Source organism: Condylura cristata, unplaced genomic scaffold, assembly GCF_000260355.1.
Source record: "Condylura cristata isolate star-nosed mole 26May11 unplaced genomic scaffold, ConCri1.0 scaffold00005, whole genome shotgun sequence".
Taxonomy (NCBI): Eukaryota; Metazoa; Chordata; class Mammalia; order Eulipotyphla; family Talpidae; genus Condylura; species Condylura cristata.
In genome coordinates, this window is record NW_004567106.1 from 55,067,918 (window position 1) to 55,086,141 (window position 18,224).

Here is an 18,224-nt window from a genome sequence, read left to right on the forward strand (position 1 = left end):
GGGGCAGGCGGGAATTGAACTCATGCGGAAGCGGCTTTAGATTCTCAGTGCTGTGCTTTAACCCGCTGCACCACCAGGGAGGGCCCTATATTTTAAAGATTTATTTATTTATGCTTACAGAACTGGGGTGGGGGGAGGTGAGAGGACTCACCAGAGACAGAGTGGGGAGCAGAACAGGCAGATGTAATGAAATGCACTGCTGAGGGGAGCAGTGGGCGGGTCAGGAGAGGTCTGCCGCATCATGTGGGTCAGCTCCTTGGCCGGGTATTGAACTCATGCTACAGTGGCTTCTGAGAGCTTCATAGAGCGTTGCTTTAACCCATTGTACAACCCGGGAGAGCCTGCTATCAGAATATTTTTTTTCTGATAGCATAAATACCTCATCGACCATCTGAAACATACCCAGATTTTCATTCTATGTAAGTGTAAAAATAAATTTTAGTTGGTATTTATCTAAGTGATCCCAGATACTGAGCCAGTGAGTCCCAATAGTGAGTTTTTGCTATATGTGCCATATTGCTTTACACACTGAAACCTCTACACATTTTTATTAGCTTTTCAAGTACTCTATAAAGAAAAAGACAATAAATTGTTCTTTTTGATTTAGAGCTAGGGAATTGTGTTAATTTGTCCCTAGTTGATCAGAGGCAGAAATGGTCACAAAGGTTAAGTTTCAGGCCAGCATCCAAGCCACACTGTCCAAAAAAGTCAGACAAACCCCTGTCATCAGCTATATTATTTCTAGGCTGAGGATTCTGTTTCTTTTTGATACATAAAGTACCTCTTGCAAAATGTTGCCACTGCTTATGGGAACCAAGATTTTTGGTCTACTCTTTAGATATTAATGACCTGAATTCAGGATCACATGGAATGCTCCAAAAACTTAAAATGTATAAGGAAACACAAAACATTTTTGAGAGAAAACTGTAATGCAATCCTAGAAACATCAGCAAGAAAATATTCACTGACGAATCAGCGAGGCAGTGTTTTATGGACTGTTTCTGAACACACATGTCCTGAAGCTGAACAGCTTTATTTATTTATTATTTACCACTACACTCTGACAATGGAGTGCTAAATTAAAATGCCACCCAGATGGCAAACACATCCTAATGACGTAAGGACTGCCACAGTGCGACTTCTCCTCTCAAAGAAAGTAAGCAGCAAGGCCCCCTGGGAAGCCATCTCTAGCCTGCTCAACTGAGACTTAGAAAATGAGAGCCTGGGGGTAGAGCTGGGAACCTGGCAACCAGAAGGCCAGGCAGCTTCTCACTGCACAAAGACTCAGCCTGTTCACTCCATGCTACCTTTTGTGGAGAGCACCTCCACATTTATACATTCACAAAAAGCCTAGGTACCAACTCTACAAAAGCCCGCAGGTCAAGGCGAGCTCTCAGGAGTAGTCTCCCCTCTTTGCTCGTAAGTGACAATATGATAATATTGTTTTCAGGAGACAGCAGTAATTGTCTATAGCTGGATGACTGCCATAAGAAATTGCCTACAATTCCTTGAAGAACAAATTGATGTTTCTTTAAAAAATAATATATTTTTCTTACAAATAAGTTCCATCAGTAAGGCATATGATTGTAAAAACCACACAGTCCAAAAATGAAGTATCAGTATCAGTATCATTTTAAACTCTACCTTGTAAATAAAACTAGTCTGACTCTTGCAAAAAAAAAAAAAAAAAGTACAGCTATAAAGTACACCAAAGATGACCAGTTGATTTTGCAGCCGTATAAATCACAAATTTGTTAATTCATCCTAAAAAAAAGTCAGTCCAGTCATATGTATTTTATCATTCTCCTTCCTGATATTTTTCTAAAAATTTGACATTGCCATAATGAACTGTCTTCATGAAATACATGTAAATGTTTCTCAAGAAAGAAAGAATATATTCTATTTTAGAATAAATCTGTTTTATTCCATTTATCACTAAGTAGTAGGATCCCTTTCTGCAAATTTGTGCTGCTAATGGAGAATCTGAAGAACTCCCAAGGATGGAAGAGAACTGAGTCAAAACTGAGCATCATGAATTGCAGAAACTACTGAAGCAGGTCAGATGACTAGATACTGTTAATATCACTGTTATCTGTAATCTCGACTTCCACGTTCCAGTTAGTGCCTCCTTGTAACCCCCTCCCCCATAAAGGCGATAAATTCTGGTTTATTTTTTCTCATTTTGATCATTTTAAATGTTTAGTTTTTGCTCTGATGCTACAAATTATTCCATGATTGGTTTGAATGACCTTTTGCAAGCCAATCTGTTAACCTAAAGATATTCTCTCTGCTATAAACATAGTTTAATCATTCCCTGTGGCCATAAGTGTATCATGTATTCAATAAATATTTACCAACTCCCAAAATTGTGCCAGGTACCTCTCTTAGCTCTGGTGCTGTAGCAGTTACTGAAGAACAAAAGTGCTTCCTTGGGAGCCTAAGTCTGGACCAGTAGCAAGATGAAGAGACTATGTTGTCCATGAGACCACATATGTTGTAGAGAAAAGCCAGGGAATTGGGGGAGATGCTTGGGGCCAGGGCAACTTTGCTAAACTGAATCACTTTCAACACCCAACACAGTAAGATGTGTGGAAAAAGGTAGACAAGATGCACAGTCCAGAGTCTCACTGCCCGTGAGCAGACCCACGCTGTCTGCTCACTTCAGCCACCAGCCATGTGTCGGTGGGCCCTTGAAACAGGGGTACACATCTGTTAACTCGGATGTGCCACAAGAGTGAAGTGTCCCTTGATTTCAAAGCCACCATATGAAATAATGTAAAATAACTCAGAATTCATAATAATTTTGCACATAGGGTATATTTGAAAACATTATGTTTAGGTGTACTGGGTCAAATGGAGCATGTTAAATTTAGTTTCACCTGTTTTTTACCTCTTTAACATTGACTACTAGAAAATTTCAAGTTACACATAGGCTCTTGTTACAGTTCTGTGGGTTGTGCTGTCCCAGATGCTTCTCATATGCCCATGAATTTGAACTGAGCATGAATTTGACTATACAAGCTTGCCACAAATGGAAGGAAGGAAGACAGGAGGAGATAGCTCTATGGATAGATCATGAGTTCTAATCTCCCACTTTCTACCAGACAAGAGACAGTCACCTCTGACAACTTCCTGAAAAAGGAATGGTAATTGTATTTATTGGAAAGGATTGTTAGAAGGAATGACAGGAGACATATAAAATGCAAGGGACAGAGGCTGGCTCTTATGATTAAATAAACAGCATATTCTCGGGGAAAATGACCCTAAGTATTAGCCTTTGATTTTTGTGATGGATTGAGCTGTTTGTCAACAAACGCCAGATTGTGAAACTTGTTGGTAGGGTGCTTGTGGGACAGGTGGGGTGTCTGAGCATGTGTAGAGCCCAGAACTACTGAATTTTAACAGCGACAGCTTAGCCCTTTGCAAGCTACTTCTAAAGTGTCAGTTACCTTTTCTATAAAAGACAAATCTTGCTGCCAAGTTGTTTAAGAAACTACTGAAATAGTATAAATTGAAGAATGCTGCAAGGGGCAATTAGAAGAGGTCACTGTGATGACCATCTTGGACAGCATGCAACAGCTCACCTCAATGCCATGGAGTGGGGAAAGGCTGGTGATATGCAAGATGGTGGCTTCGAAGTCTGGTCAACCTCTGGGCACCTACACATACAACTGCTACTCTAATCCTGACTCACTTTTGAACACTGACTAGTCACCCTGTTCTGCCAAATGCAACCGAATGGAACAGAAATACATTCTTAGAAACCTCTGTGACTTCCATACATTGTTCAAGTGAGATTAACTTTCCCTTCAACCCACCTAAATTGCTGAGGTTCAATTCTTTTCTTTTCTATGCAAGTGTTTAAGTTTAATCAAAGGGTTTTCCCCATGTCAATGGCCCATAGGCTGAGCAGCATGGAGGTGTAAAGATACACACACGGGTGGGCAGAAGGAACTACGGGGGTCAGTGACCTTCCTCTCCTGGCTCTCTGATGGGAGCAGAGTGTCGGTGTGGGAAGGGGCTCTGGCAGCCAACCTGGAGGTTCACTGTGAACCCCTTCCTATTTCATAGTAGAAACAGCACAGCCTCTGCAGGTCTGGGCTCCAGCACCTGACTTCAGTCCCAGCTGGCTGACTTATTTGTGTGATGTTAGTGAGCAAGCCACTGAACTTGTCTGCACACTACACAGAAACTATTTTCACCACAGAAGAGCTGCTGGGGATACAATGCCAGAAGAGGGTTTGAAAAAATTTTCCAAAGAGCACAGGATGGTGACTGGACGCATGGGCAGGCATGAAGAGTTGAGGAGGGTCAGGTTCATCCTGTTTTCTAATTCATTTTGTTGAAAGGCCCTGGTAACCACCATGGTAGGCATGTTCTTTCTCTTCCTTGGCCCTGAGTGTATTTTTCCCTGCCCACGTCCTTTCTGGGGTCACGCCCTGGCAAAGTCATGGAAAAGATAGCAGAAAAACAGAAATAGAGTCCCTCATCGAAGACATTAAAAGATTAAAAGAACCCAGCAAGGGGTTCTAGAAGAGGCACACTACAAGTCAACAAGGGTGCATGCAGTTACCCCGATCACAACACTGATCAAATATGTGGCACAAGAAAATAGTAGTACGATATAAAAAATTCTGAGAGTGCAGACAAAAGCTCTTTCCTAGTGATTTCCCAAGACTGGAGTTTCATACTCCTGCTCATTCCTAAGATTAATACTTAACATTACTACTTACTTTCCGCTAAATAGCACCTGTCCCCCAGCCACTCTCCACAACTTAGCTTCTTCTAAATAGCACATTATTTTTGGGAGGGATAAAGCGGTAGTTTTGTTCTCTAATTGTAAGAACCTTTCAAATATAGACAACAGCTTCCAAAGATTAGTGTCCATGTTTAAAAGATCAGCATTTAACACAGCATAAAGTGTTTCCTTTTTTTTTTTTTTGCTTTGAATTCAAATATAAAATATTGTTGAGTGTTTATAGGGTTATGGCCTATATGGTTCCTACAAAATGTATAAGCAATAGTTTAGATAAGAGCAAGTAGTTTTCAGTATCTTGGTCACAGTGACTGAACAGGAGTCCTGGAAAGGAAAGAACTATTCATCAACACAAAATCATCACACACCACATCAGAAACGAGGCATGCACATGCATGGATGTAAATTACCTGTTTCCTTCTCTGGTGGGCCTAAAACATAAGAAAAGAGGGTTTAGGAGAAAAAGAAACTACCCACATTGCTCATGCCAAGAAAGAGAGCCTGCTTCCTATTTGCAACAGAAATTCAATTTTGTTTTCAGTCTGATCCTGGTTAAGCAAAAGCAGGACTTTTTAAGATACAAAAAAGTGGGTGGGGGGTAGTGGGATGCTGAAAACCAGGGAAGTTTTTCTTATCTAATAGGCATGCAGTTTGTGTCATGTTTCTAGGATTTATTTTCTAGAATACTCTCACACTAGACTGGCGTTAAGCGAGGGAAAAGTAAGAGGTGGGAAATCTCCCTGTTTGCTCTCCATGTGGTCTTTAGAGCCTGCTGTCTAATGCAACCTGAAGTTACATGTGATCTAGATCACATCATTGTGTGACCAGGATTAACAGGTTTGCCTTGATGATGAATGGAAGAAGTCATCTGTGTGTAGAGACTGAAAAAAGGTCCTTTACTTGTTCATATTAAAATGGGCTCCATGACTAGAAAATGACACATACTGTATACCATTTCAAGATTCTTAGAAAAGGTAATGGTAAAGAAAATAACAGCTAGACAGGAACAAAAGGGCTCAACGTTTTTTGGCTTGATTCATACTATTTGGATACAACAAAGTTGTCTTCATTTAGGCTGTCCACAAAATTTTTACTCTTTGCCAGATTTCGAAGGTTTTTAATATGCCTATTGTTGTACCAGTTTTTTCAATTCATGGTCATAACACTCAGTAGCCCCAAAATATGAAAACTGTTTGAAATGAGTATTCAAAATGTGAAAACCAATCTGTTTATCTTCTAGTTTCCCAAAATGATCTAATATGCATTGCTATTGCTTTAACACAACATGATATCATAATTAATGATGTTAAACTGGTAACTAAGGTGGTTTCATGTTGTTACTCTTGTGATATAATATTGGTTGCCATAGTGATGAGATGGCTTTTTTGTTAATCACTCAGGAGGCTGGTTATCACATGCTTGTTAGAAAGCTTGATCAGATTTGGAGAGAAAGAAAGGATATAACATATCCAATTATGATGAGCTGCTTTCTTTCACTGAATTTTGATCAAACTAGCTTAATCAACTAATAAATCAATTTATAAATCATAAAGTATACAGTTTCATATTAAGAGGTAGTAACATTTTTCGAATGGCTGATTTTACATTAAGATATAACAGTGAAATTCCCCTCCACCCCAACTCTAAGCTAATGCTACATGGATTATACAAGCAGTTCTATGGAAATCAGAGCAAGAATTTTTTTTTTCAGAGCACGAAATTTTAGTCACTTAATAATATATCAATCAAAGGACTGCTAAATAAAAGCTGATTTTGTGACTTTGCTGTAAATTCCAGTTCATTTAGTTCCAAACATCTTAAACCTCAGTATTATTAATGAAGAAAAGCTGTAGGGAAAAAGATGCACAGTCCTCTCACTACTCTTTCAAATGCATCAATATACTACAAGCAATTAAAAGTTGTAGAAAATTCTGTCAGCTTATAGCAGCCCTCACAGCAATCAACAAGTCTTCTTCTCTGAATGACACTTTCAAGCAGAAAATAAAATTATGTAATACCACAAGGTAACTGATCAGGAAAGAAGACACTTCCCATCGTTTAAATGTTAGACATACTTACAGTAACGTCAAAAAATACAACCCATGAAAACACCTTTTGGTTTCTCGAAAACTCAAAATAAGAAGAAAGGACAACTTAAGCAGGAATCCTGGGTCTTTCATTCAAGAAGAGTCCCAGGAGGCATATTAAAGCAATGAATAGGAAAAAGCTCTTCAGTTCACCAGCTGAGATTTTAATGAGACATTTCCCTTTGCCGTGGTACAGGTTTGTTCGGGAAGGAAAGGACTTCTCACAGAAAATTCAGTTAATAGGCATCACTGGCTCTCCCGGCCACGGCGGCACTTGCTCACTGTACTGACCTTCTATTTTGGCATATTCTGTGAGTCTGGTGTAATTGATCAAGGCAGCTTTCTCGAGACATTTTCTGACCACTTTTTTCACCTCTTCTGCTGGTATGGGAGTGGCAATATCTTTCATCAGTACCTAGAGGGGGTGGGAGAAGGAGAGAGAAGGAGCTAGATGGACATGGAGGCTGGTTTTATAGCATAAACACACAAAATAATCACCCAAATTGTCCTAGAGCTGACTCTTCCTAGGAAGGCATTTTAGGTGACTGGGAGGGAGTAATGAATGGCACTTCACAACTGGGAACATAATCCTCCAAGCTTGGCCCCTCCTGTCTAAGCCTCATTTACGCACATCAAAACCTCCCACAGGCCAAGCCACCATTCAGTGTGACTGTCACTTTTCCTCCAGGGACCCCTGACACCATTAGAGCAGCTGTTTCAGATGAGGATTACAGTCCATGGACAAGTCATAAACAAAGTTTGTCTTATGAGCTCTAAATCTTTTGATCTATCTATCTCTTTTGATTCATTATATATATATATATATATATATATATATATATATATATATATATATATATATATAAAAACAACAAAATTTCCATTAACAACAACCTTCGTTGTCGTTTTGTATAGAGCTCTATACAAAACATGGTCCTTCTTTCTACTAATTAAACTTTAATTACTGTGATTTGCTGAAGAGGGAGAAAACTTTGTCCTGGTGAAATGGAGGATCAAATGTAAAAATATAGGGAAATTGTCTATTATATATACATATAAAAAAAAAAGCAACGAATAACAAATTCTTTTCTATTGGGCTCCTAACGTGTATTTTCAGATTTTTCCTTAAAAAGTAGAATTAATGGCAAGAGGACATGACAAAGGTAGGTGGGATCTAAATATTCTTAAGTACTTCTGCAATGGCTTACTGATCATTTTTCTTAAAACTTTCTTAGTGACAAACTGTTCATAGTAACTTTTGTTGATATTAATTAGTGAAATTCTAGTCTTTCATATATTGAATGCAGTTTTTCTTGTTTGGCTTTTGTTCAAATTATAAAGTCTATGGCAAAATATGTCCACATAGGAGATAAGGGTTTTGTAAGTAATTACTATTCATTTTTTTTTAATCTTCAAAAAACAGCAAGCATCCATGTCACGCTTTGAGGCTGCATATGCACTAAGGATTTTATCATCGCAAATTTATTCAATCATGCAAGCACTAGCGATCCTTGACAATGTATTTCCGTTTTGTTAGGCAGGGTTTTCTTCAGAAAGCAGCAAACTTTAACACATGAAAATGTCTTTCCCTATCATATTCAGTTATTCTTCATATTCTCATGTTAGAAATCTTTAACACATTGACATACTTTGGCACTTTAATTACAATTGCACACTTGGTTCTGTGTACTCAGAAAAGCCTCTCTTATAGTTAATACAAACAATGATTAACCTGCACTAGTATTTTTAATCACAAAAATTTATGATTCATTTTGTTCCATATGCAGACCCATAAACTTTACCATTAGGTGTTCTCCACAGTGACAAACTAAAATCGAAATAGCTGTTCTAATTAGAACGCAAAGGTAAGTCAAGCATTCAAAAATCACATTATCTAGGAGTTGGACCCTTCATATGGAGTGGGGGAGTGGAACTGTCTTTTCTGGCAAAGCGCATTCTCAATTCTCTAAAGAGCAGGTACAGAAAGAGAGACTCAACTTTTGCTTCATGTTTCCTCCCCATGTTCTTCCAAGTCATCTCAAGTATCAAAAATCCCCAGAGGTAGATTTCATTTTTTTAAAGATGTCAACAAGCAGAGAGATGTGGAAATGCAAAAGTGGACAACCATCTCATCCAATTCAGCAAGAGGCATGATTTATGAATGTAGCTGGAATAAAAGTCACTGTTCATTCTGCAAGCTGTCAGAGCAGGGCACCCCCTCTTAGTCCTAACTCTCCCCTGCTGCGGGGTACAGGGTGCTTCATGCTGGAGACCAGGAGAGAGAGCAGCGAGCTGGCTACCTAGGCTGGATGCCTTTCCAAAAAATAAAGTTCTCTTCCAGGACTTTTTCTGATCCATTATACCTCAGGAAATAGGGTGGAAGGAATACTTTGAACAGCCTGGGTTCCTTGCTGCTTTTACTATTACTAATAATTCCGATAGCATACCTTTTTATTATGATCATATTTCTGTCATATAATCCACAGTATCAAGGATAACACAGGTTATATAGATGAAAATCATTTATAATTCAAAGGTCTCATTTTAGTCATCCATTGTAACCCCCACCTCCAAGTCTTCCAGTTACTAAATTGTGTTTTCCCTTTGACCTTCCACAGAGGTACTTAGAAGTGATGGCAATTCATTTGGCAGGAAAATGGGCAAGAACAAGTATTTGAAAAGTAATCAAATCATGAGCCAAAGAGGAGTGTAGTAATTCTTCACACTGATAAGAAATCGCAGTTGCTCATATTACTAAACTCTTGGATTCCAACAATTTCATTAAGAGTTTTAGGGACAAATGAAAATGATACTTCCCTTTTAAACCTACTACTAACAGGGGTGGGGAATAAAACTTTCATTAATCAATCACTTTTATTGGATCTCAAACTTTACTACTTATTTTTGGAGGGATAATGATGTTTCTACAATTCATGAATTCAGTTAAAGGAACCATTTCACTATCAAGCGATACACGCACTGAAAGAAATGTTAAAATGAATGAAGGATGGAAGAATGACAGACTTGTGACTGTTAAATGATAAATCTTACAGGTGTGAGGAATATGACAGGTAGAAGTACAAAGAGGGAGGATGATAAAAAAGCCATGAAGTATGCCAACCAAAGACAATCATACTTAACTTTAAAAAGGCCATTTTATTAGGGAAAAAACTAACAAAACTAGCAAAAAACTAGCTGTGGTGGGGCTTCAGAACGGCTTTGAGGAGGAAGAAGGGAGATACAGGGAATGTGGAGAGGTGAGAATTGTCGAATGCTGTGAACTCAGAGACACGGCTGGAGGGGTGAGGCAGGGTAGGTTGTGTTCTTCAGTAACTAAAATTCACAGAAATTGAGAATGCCAATAGGATTTAAAAAACTGTTCAAACATACCCTTTCAAGTAATGAAAGTGTGGCTTTTAGGGCACCTTCAGGTCGTCCAAAGGGGAAACAGTATCTTTAAAAACAAAAGAGGAACAAAAAGTCAAATGTTAATATCCAGGACAGCTGAAAAATTCTTTCATTTAGCGTTGGTGGAAAATAAGGAAATGCATTTAAAATAGCTTCAAACCAAATGGAAAAAACAGTGACAGAACTTCACATAATCCCGAAGCTTAAGTAATGAGAGTGTCCACTGATGAGAAAGCTGGTTAAGTTTTGATGCTGCAGATACAGAAAGAAAACAGTAACCAACAAAGAAGCTCTAAGATCCAAAGATTAAAGAAATACTTAAAACTCGCTCCCATTCCCAGGGCTCCTAGTCTTTATGTGTGGTTTAAGATGGAAGTACACCACAGTACAACTTCTAGGACAAAGTTCCAGCTCCCTCTTTTTCTGAGATTTGCCTCTCAAGGCTCTCCAACCTCCCCATGCAAAGCACATGACCCTTCTGCAGCTCTTTTGCCAGCAGTCGTTAATCTAGCACTTCTAGCCCATGAGTCCCTGACATACACCAGTAAATGGAGGGCAGGTGTTCTGCAATCAGCATCAGGGTGGGCAGGTGTTCTGCAAGCAGCATCAGGGTGGGCAGGTGTTCTGCAATCAGCATCAGGGTGGGCAGGGGTTCTGCAATAAGCATTAGAAGCTCAGACAGTACTGGTATAATGGGGTGGTCCCCAAGATAAGGGGAAGTTCCAGGTTCCCAGCCAGAAGGAAGGTGGCGCTGAGCAGAAGATCTGAAGAAGAAGGAAGCAGGATGAAGAGCCAGGAGACCTGAGGAAGCCACCTGGAGCAGCGAGCATGTGATGAAGAAACCGTGCCTGTTTCTTGACCCTGTGCTGGTTAAAACAGATGTGGGTGAAAGACCCGTGGGGAGGTGACCATGGCAGTGTTGATTTTGATTTTGCTCTTTTCCTCCCAGACTTGTCTGGCCATTTCTAACCCTTTTCTATGGGTCCCGGCCAGAAGGTGCTTTAGTCTTGTGGCAGCTTTCAGGCCTTGCTTTGGTACAATCCCTTTTGGGTGGACTTTTACCCATGAGGGGATGGGTAACTTCAGGTGTTTGATTTAGAAATTATATTGTCTTTTCCGTATTGTATACTCATTGTATTAAAGTTCCTTTCCATTAAAGCTCTTGTGTCTTGTCTTGAGGTGGAGAGCAGAACCTATTTAGAGCAGGCAGGCTTGGGGTTCAGGAGTTCTCCTTGTCCTGTAACACTGGGACCTCCCAGAAGTTCTCTGCCATACCATGTGACAGGCTTATTGCTCTTTACAAAGGGGGTCTCTCTTCAGGTCACTACCACTTTGTACAGAATTTCAGGGGGGCTCCTTCCTGCTAGAGCTCCTGGCTTTGTAGAACCAGGTTTAGCTAAGCGCCTCTCACGCTCCCCACCCACTGCCTGCAGATCCAAGGCTAAGGGCTATCTCCCCGTCCTTAAACTGCAACCTTACCCTGACTAGACCTCTTAAAATAACTTGAAAGTCAGCTCACTTTCCCCCCAAGTCAGGGATTAGGTAGGCATAGTTCCCAAGACTTAATTCACAGTGAATTATTATTTTCACCATAGTCTAAACAGGTTTCCCTATAAGATGCAATTATTAAAGGAAAAAGATCGATGTCTCACAAAGATGCTTAATTTCTATTAGGACTGGGTTTTAGTTTTCTGAAACTTTCATAATTTCAGATAAATATAAGTGCTGTATAAATCTAGTCAAAGGTTTCCTTAGAAGTCTGTGTTCATTTCATTTGCTGTTAAATCTCCATGACTTAATTTTGGCTCTATACTCTATCACTCTCCCCTTCACACACAAAAAACCACAATCAATTTATTTAGATAAGCGTTCTTCCTGTGCTCTGATGCTTTCTGGAGCATTAGCAAATTAGCAAAGTAGCTTGAATCATTTTGTATACCATAAACCTTAATCCACATTTAAATAAAACACAAATTGGGTTCTTGTAGTCCCCTCCTCCTGCTTAAATCTTTTCAGTGATTTGCATAATCCACCCATTGTCTTTCCTATTGTTTATTTCCATTAACCTGTGGGTGACACATTTTATGAATGGAATGTTACTGATCCCCAGATTACATTTAGCATTTCAGGGCTGGAGGAGGTCCCACTGGGTATGTTCTGAATTAGCATTAGCTGCCTATGATGTGTAAATAATTCAACACATTTAGAGTACAAGTAATCCTGAATCAATAAAGTACAGAAAATAACTACATAGAAGCTTAATTAATCTTAACAAAACAAGTTTTAAAAGGACGGAATTGTTTTGTTCTGCCTTTCAAGGATAAATATTTTGGGTTTCTACCACTTTGCTGCTCTATAATAGAAAAGCAAAGTGGAAAGCAGTCAATTATCAGATAAAATTCCACCAAGTTTAATACCTAATCTGAATTAATTGAAATAACCCCCTTTCCACTTTAGTATATTAATTTCACAGATAAATGAGCTCGCATAGACTTGTTCTATTACTCTTTTCCTTACCCACCTTAAAACAATGTATTTGTATTTTTCACTTATATATGCACATAGTTTGAGAGAAAGTATCTTCCAAAAAACCAAGTCCTTTGACAGTTCTGCCTGTGAAAATGCAGGTGTCTCTCTTTTTTTTTTTTTCTCATAAATTTGTCTTATAAGATTAAAAAAAAAAAAACCCACAAGCATAAACGTCAGAAGCCCTTTATACTACCTCCAACAACTTCTCAAGTAATTTCTCTAGGAAAAAAATGTGTTTTTAACGTTGAGCTGATTTTGTCTTTAAAGATAACATCTCTAACCTACATGCTACTATTTCTAATTTCTTCTTTTCAGTCGTCAATATCATCCTGCTAACTTCACACTGTGAAAAAGAGGCAGGGAAGACTTAATAGTTTTATTTAGAGGTGCAAAACACAATAAACTGCACATATTTACAGTATTAATTTATAAGTTTTAATATATGGTATTGGTGAAATATGATATATTTATTCTATTAAATGATATGAAGACATTTAAGGGATTACTGGAGCAAGAATCAATTAGAATCAGGCAGCACCCCACTCAGCAGACAGAGAGGAGCTCTGATGAACTGTAAAAGATGAAAGACTTTTTAGACAGAAGGGAACAGAAACAGGAAAGCTACATGAAGTGAAAAAGTGAGGTTGTTCCAAGATGACCTTTCTTTAGGGGATGGCTGCGATAGATGGCTGACTACCTAACTAATGCTGATCAAGTCATTCTGATTGACTGGTTTAGCAATTTATTTCCAAGATGAAACTAACTAAATGTTGTTTTGGTGACATGGAGCTTGGCATAAGGGACTCTATTTGGACCTGTAATCTTGTTTTTGATAGTATACATCTGGGATTCCATCACTACCAACAGTGTAATGTACATATTCATCACTCTCAAGTTTCCTCCCTGTCCCTGGGGCTGGCAATCATAACAATTTTTATTTTCTATTTTCTATTTCTATTTAAGAAGGATCATACAGCATGTACCTTTTTAAAGACTGATTTTGCTCACAGAATAATTATTTTGATTTTCATTCATGGTATTACATTTATCAATAATTCATTACTTATTATTTGAATCTATTCCAATACATTGTTTATCTAGTGCCTATTAATGATCTCTAATGGTTATTTGGCTTACTTGCATAGTTTGGGTATTATGAATAATGTTGGTATGAACATTTATGTGCATGTCTTCATGGGACACATACTTTCATTGCTCAGTTTATTTATAAATAGACTGGGTGTATCATAATAATAGGTGTTTAAATTTTTTTAAAATCTACAAAGTATTTTATAAGGTAGGTTGTATCATTTTAAATTCAAGAGTATTCAGGCTCCAATTTCATATCCCTAACAAAGGGTATTAAACAAAAAAATCTATCCTAATAGAATACAGTAGTACTCAACTGTCCAGTTACTATTTTGCATTTGGATGTACTATAATTCCACTACAATTTGTAGTCATTTTCTACAAAATCCTGTTGGGATTTTGAATGAATTAGCTAGTACACGAGCCATCAATATTTAGGAGAAAATGACACCTTAATATTGAGTCTTTTGATCAAAGAGTACAGCATATCCCTGTTTTTTTTAGGTCTTGCTGAATTTCTGTGTATGACTTTGTACTTTTCAATCACACAGATTTAGCACATATTTTGTCAAGGTAAACCACAAGTATTTAGTAATTTTTGTTACTACCGTAAATGGTATTGCAGTTTAATTTCAATTTCTGATTGCCGTTGCTAGTACACAGAAACAAACTGACATTTGTATTTTTACCTGGGATCCTGTAAATATTTTAAACCTACTGATTAGAGGAGTAACTTTTTTTTGTATTTTTCATAGAATTTTTTACAAAGAATGGTTATGACATCTGTAAACAAAGACAGTTTTACTTCTTTCTTTCTAGTATAGATGTCTAACTTCTTCCCATCTCACTGCACTAGTTGTAGAAGTTAATTCTAAATAGAAGTAGTGAGAATGGCTAGGCTGCCTATTTTTGATTCTAGGTAGAAAGTATTCAGCCTTTCATTATTGACTAAGATGTTCATTGTAGGTTTACCATAGATACCCTAATAGATTTCATGTATATTTTTAGTAAGACTGCTTGTAATTTCTATATCATTTTCACTTTGGGCTGGATGGTTCTATTCTTGTCATTGATCATCATTTACTAGCTCTTGGTTTGCCTGGAAATTTTATCACTCTCATTCCTACTTTTTTTGAGGTCTAATGGGTATAAAACATTGTATTAGCCTCAAATGTCCAATATTATATCTGTAAACTGAGAAATAATCACATTATCTAGTTATCCTGACATGACACATAAGTACATTATTTTGTGTATGATGAGGTGACTAGAATTTACTCTTAGCAACTTTCAAATAAGCCATCAAGTATTATTAACTTAGTCAACATGCTGTATATCACTCCCCATGAATAACTAGAAATTTCTGCCTAGATGCTAGACATTGTAAATTTATTTTAATGGTGGCTGAATACTTCCCTATCCGTTTAACTTCATTCTGAAACGGTAAGTTACTAGGCCCAGTGTCATCTAATTGAATCTTGACTTTTAATACCCATTAGGGGAGACCATGATGGTAATGTAGCATGAGGCTTTTCCCATTGTTGAGAGGGAACACTCACATTTTGCCTGATGCCCATGAATTAGAAAGGCTTCCACTCTGGACAGTGGAAACTGGAAGCAATCTTAGTGGTCTGTTAGCTTTGGGGATTTCCCCTTGTCATTTTTTCTCCTAGTCCTTTGCCTTATTTTGGATAGCTTCATCATATATATGTGTACTGATTTCTATTTGCTGAAGACTCCAGAGAGACCCTCAGCAAATACCTATGGTTCTTTTCTTTAGAACTTTGACTTGAGAACTTTATTGACTTTAGAACTTTGACAGAGGTCTTGGGTTCCTGATACCAGCAATTCTGTCCCTTGTTTGGAAGTCTTATCAAATCCACCCAGGTTCCTGCTCCTGGGGTCACGGCTCAAGGGAACGGGAGAGAACAATTAAAGGGTTTACTTCATTTGCTTCCCTTCTCTCAGGAATCATTATTGTCTGTATTTACGAAGTTTTTTTCCCCCCCATATATTTTGTTATAAAAATTGCTTCAGATGGGAGGGTAAGTATCACCCTGTTGCTTGAAGTTCAGTAGCTTTTTATTAAATCCACTTTCCTGAGCACTAAATATAATTGCTATCCTTCCCATCCTTTTAATACAATCACATTCTCTACATATAATTGTCTTAGATAAATAACACACAGTATTTACAGTATATGAGTGTTTTTATATTCTGCTCACTACTTTATTTATACACTTTGTTCTTAATTTACTTTGTATATATACTTAATCTAACTTCATTCTCTAAAATAACCAATAACAACTAGTAATGTAACTTCAAACTACTCCAGGTGGTCAAACTATCTCAGTGTTTTGTCAACCTAATTTACTTGAAGAGACCCACCTTACTTGAGAGACTTTCTGGATTTCTCTAGTCAGAACCAATTGGTCTCTAAGTTCAAGGTCACCTTGTGATCTCTAACCAGCATTATGAAGATTCCTTCCTCTCTCAGGTTGATTTCCTATTTTAGGCTGTCCCTTTTTATTGTTTAGGTGATTTTTTTTCTGTTTTCTCCCAGAAAGGAAATTACCTGTTGAGGGCCCACATCTCAAAATATTATTTTACCATTACCCATAATTACCAAAACCTAGATTCTGTTGGAATATTCCAGGTTGGAAATAATGTTTCTTCAGAATTATAAAGTCATTGGATATCAATATTGCTCCTCACATCAAAATGAAAGCTTCAGAACATCATCTATATGTTTTACTTACTGCCTTACACATAGTAGGTACTCAATAAATATTTGAGACGTCATTCTGATTTGTTATTCCTTCCATTTTAGGATCTTCTTTTCCATCCCTAAGATCCTGAAAATTCATGAAAGCATACCCTGGTAAGCATTTATTTTAATCCACTGTGCTGGATACCCTTTGGCTTCTTCTAATTGGAACACTTGTATCTTAATTCTGGAACAAAATTTTCAATAGTCTTATTGACAATTTCCTACCTACTTTCAGCGTTGTTTCTAAAATTCCTATTATTCATGATTATGAAATTCCTAAGGGGATTCTTGATCTTTCTTTTATGTTCTTACTTTACTGTTCCCCGCCCCTACCTCCTATTTATATTCTGGCTTATTTAACGTGGTCCCTCTGCATACAACTTCTGAGCCCTCCTGTTTGTTCTGCATGATTTTCTCATTTTTCATTGTCTCATGACATCTTGTTTTATTAACAATCTACCTTCTCAAAACTCCTAGGCTATCAGCAGTAGATTTCCAGTACCTCCCTCTTACCCAATTTATTTTCTTCTCTACATATATTTTTGTCTTTTTTGGGGGGGGTATTTACTTGTTTGGGGCTCTATCTCCATATTAACTGCTCTCCTCAAATGTCAGCTAACCTTGGCTATCCGATCATTTTCAACAGCATGATATTAAAAGCTGGAGTGGAAGCTATATGCCCCTCTGCGAGCAGATGTTGACTAGGATTTTTCTGAAGGGGAATCTGTCTGTGGGAGTCTCTATTGTCCACAGCTTTTGGTCCTGTCTGTTGGGCTAGTCAGAGTCTCTGGGGAAGACATTTACCATGTACCTGGAAGGTAGAAGGCAGCCTGACTGCTAGCTTTGGGGGGCAAGTGTGTGATTGGGAAGGGAGATGATTCTCAGATTTCAGGATAAACGTTTATTTAATCTCCCTGCTTCTGGACATAACCCCTAACTCCACCTGGACCTGATGTTTCCTTCCCTCATTCACCTCAGTTCACCCAGAAACCCTCTAATTTATCCTCTCGGGGGAATAAATCCGCCATGCTCTGCCAGGGGAGGAGCAGCAGCCTGGTTGCTGACTTTGATATGAGATCTGGGGATCTAGTGACTCTTAAGTAGTTTTATGACAAATTGTCCTTTACTCAATTTCTCAAAGGGTTTGAGCCTAGCAATTCCTAAACATTTGGTGTATGACATAATGAGTTTGCCTCATTTTCCTCATTGCCAGTTTATATGATTCATTCTTTCCTGTGAGAATAAATTAGATGCCATTCATCCATCTGACTTGCGAAATTATACTTTTCATCCATTCCCCACCCTAACTTTTTCCTCTTTATTTCTATTGTCTTTGGGTCTCAGGTCTTCTGGAAGATACTGTTTTGTTGTTTCAGGTAGGCTTGTGAGGCAGTTAAGCCAGAAATGCATTAAATCTTCCATTTTTACCCTGAAACTCCTCATTTATTTTTAATTTATTTTGTCTTATTTCATCTGTACCTTTTAAATTCACTTCTGGAATTCAGTTAGACCTAAATAAATTTCCACACACAAATAGATTACAAATATTACTAAGTATATATACGTTAATAGTAAATAAATATAA

General features: G+C 37.9%; 1 protein-coding gene across 4 annotated transcripts in view; it reads right to left on the reverse strand.

Moving 5' to 3' along the window:
- The window catches only part of CADPS2 (Ca++-dependent secretion activator 2), a 392,026-nt gene that overhangs the window by 83,681 nt on the left and 290,121 nt on the right, over nucleotides 1-18,224 (reverse strand). For 2 of the 4 annotated variants that reach the window (XM_004676984.2, XM_012721048.1), the window contains 3 exons: nucleotides 10,234-10,297; nucleotides 7,135-7,258; nucleotides 5,167-5,187 (listed from right to left, as the gene is read on the reverse strand). In XM_004676984.2, coding sequence (XP_004677041.1) covers nucleotides 5,167-5,187; nucleotides 7,135-7,258; nucleotides 10,234-10,297 — 209 coding nt within the window. The remainder of the gene's footprint in view (nucleotides 1-5,166; nucleotides 5,188-7,134; nucleotides 7,259-10,233; nucleotides 10,298-18,224) is intronic. The other 2 variants (XM_004676989.2, XM_004676986.2) reach the window with 1 other exon arrangement.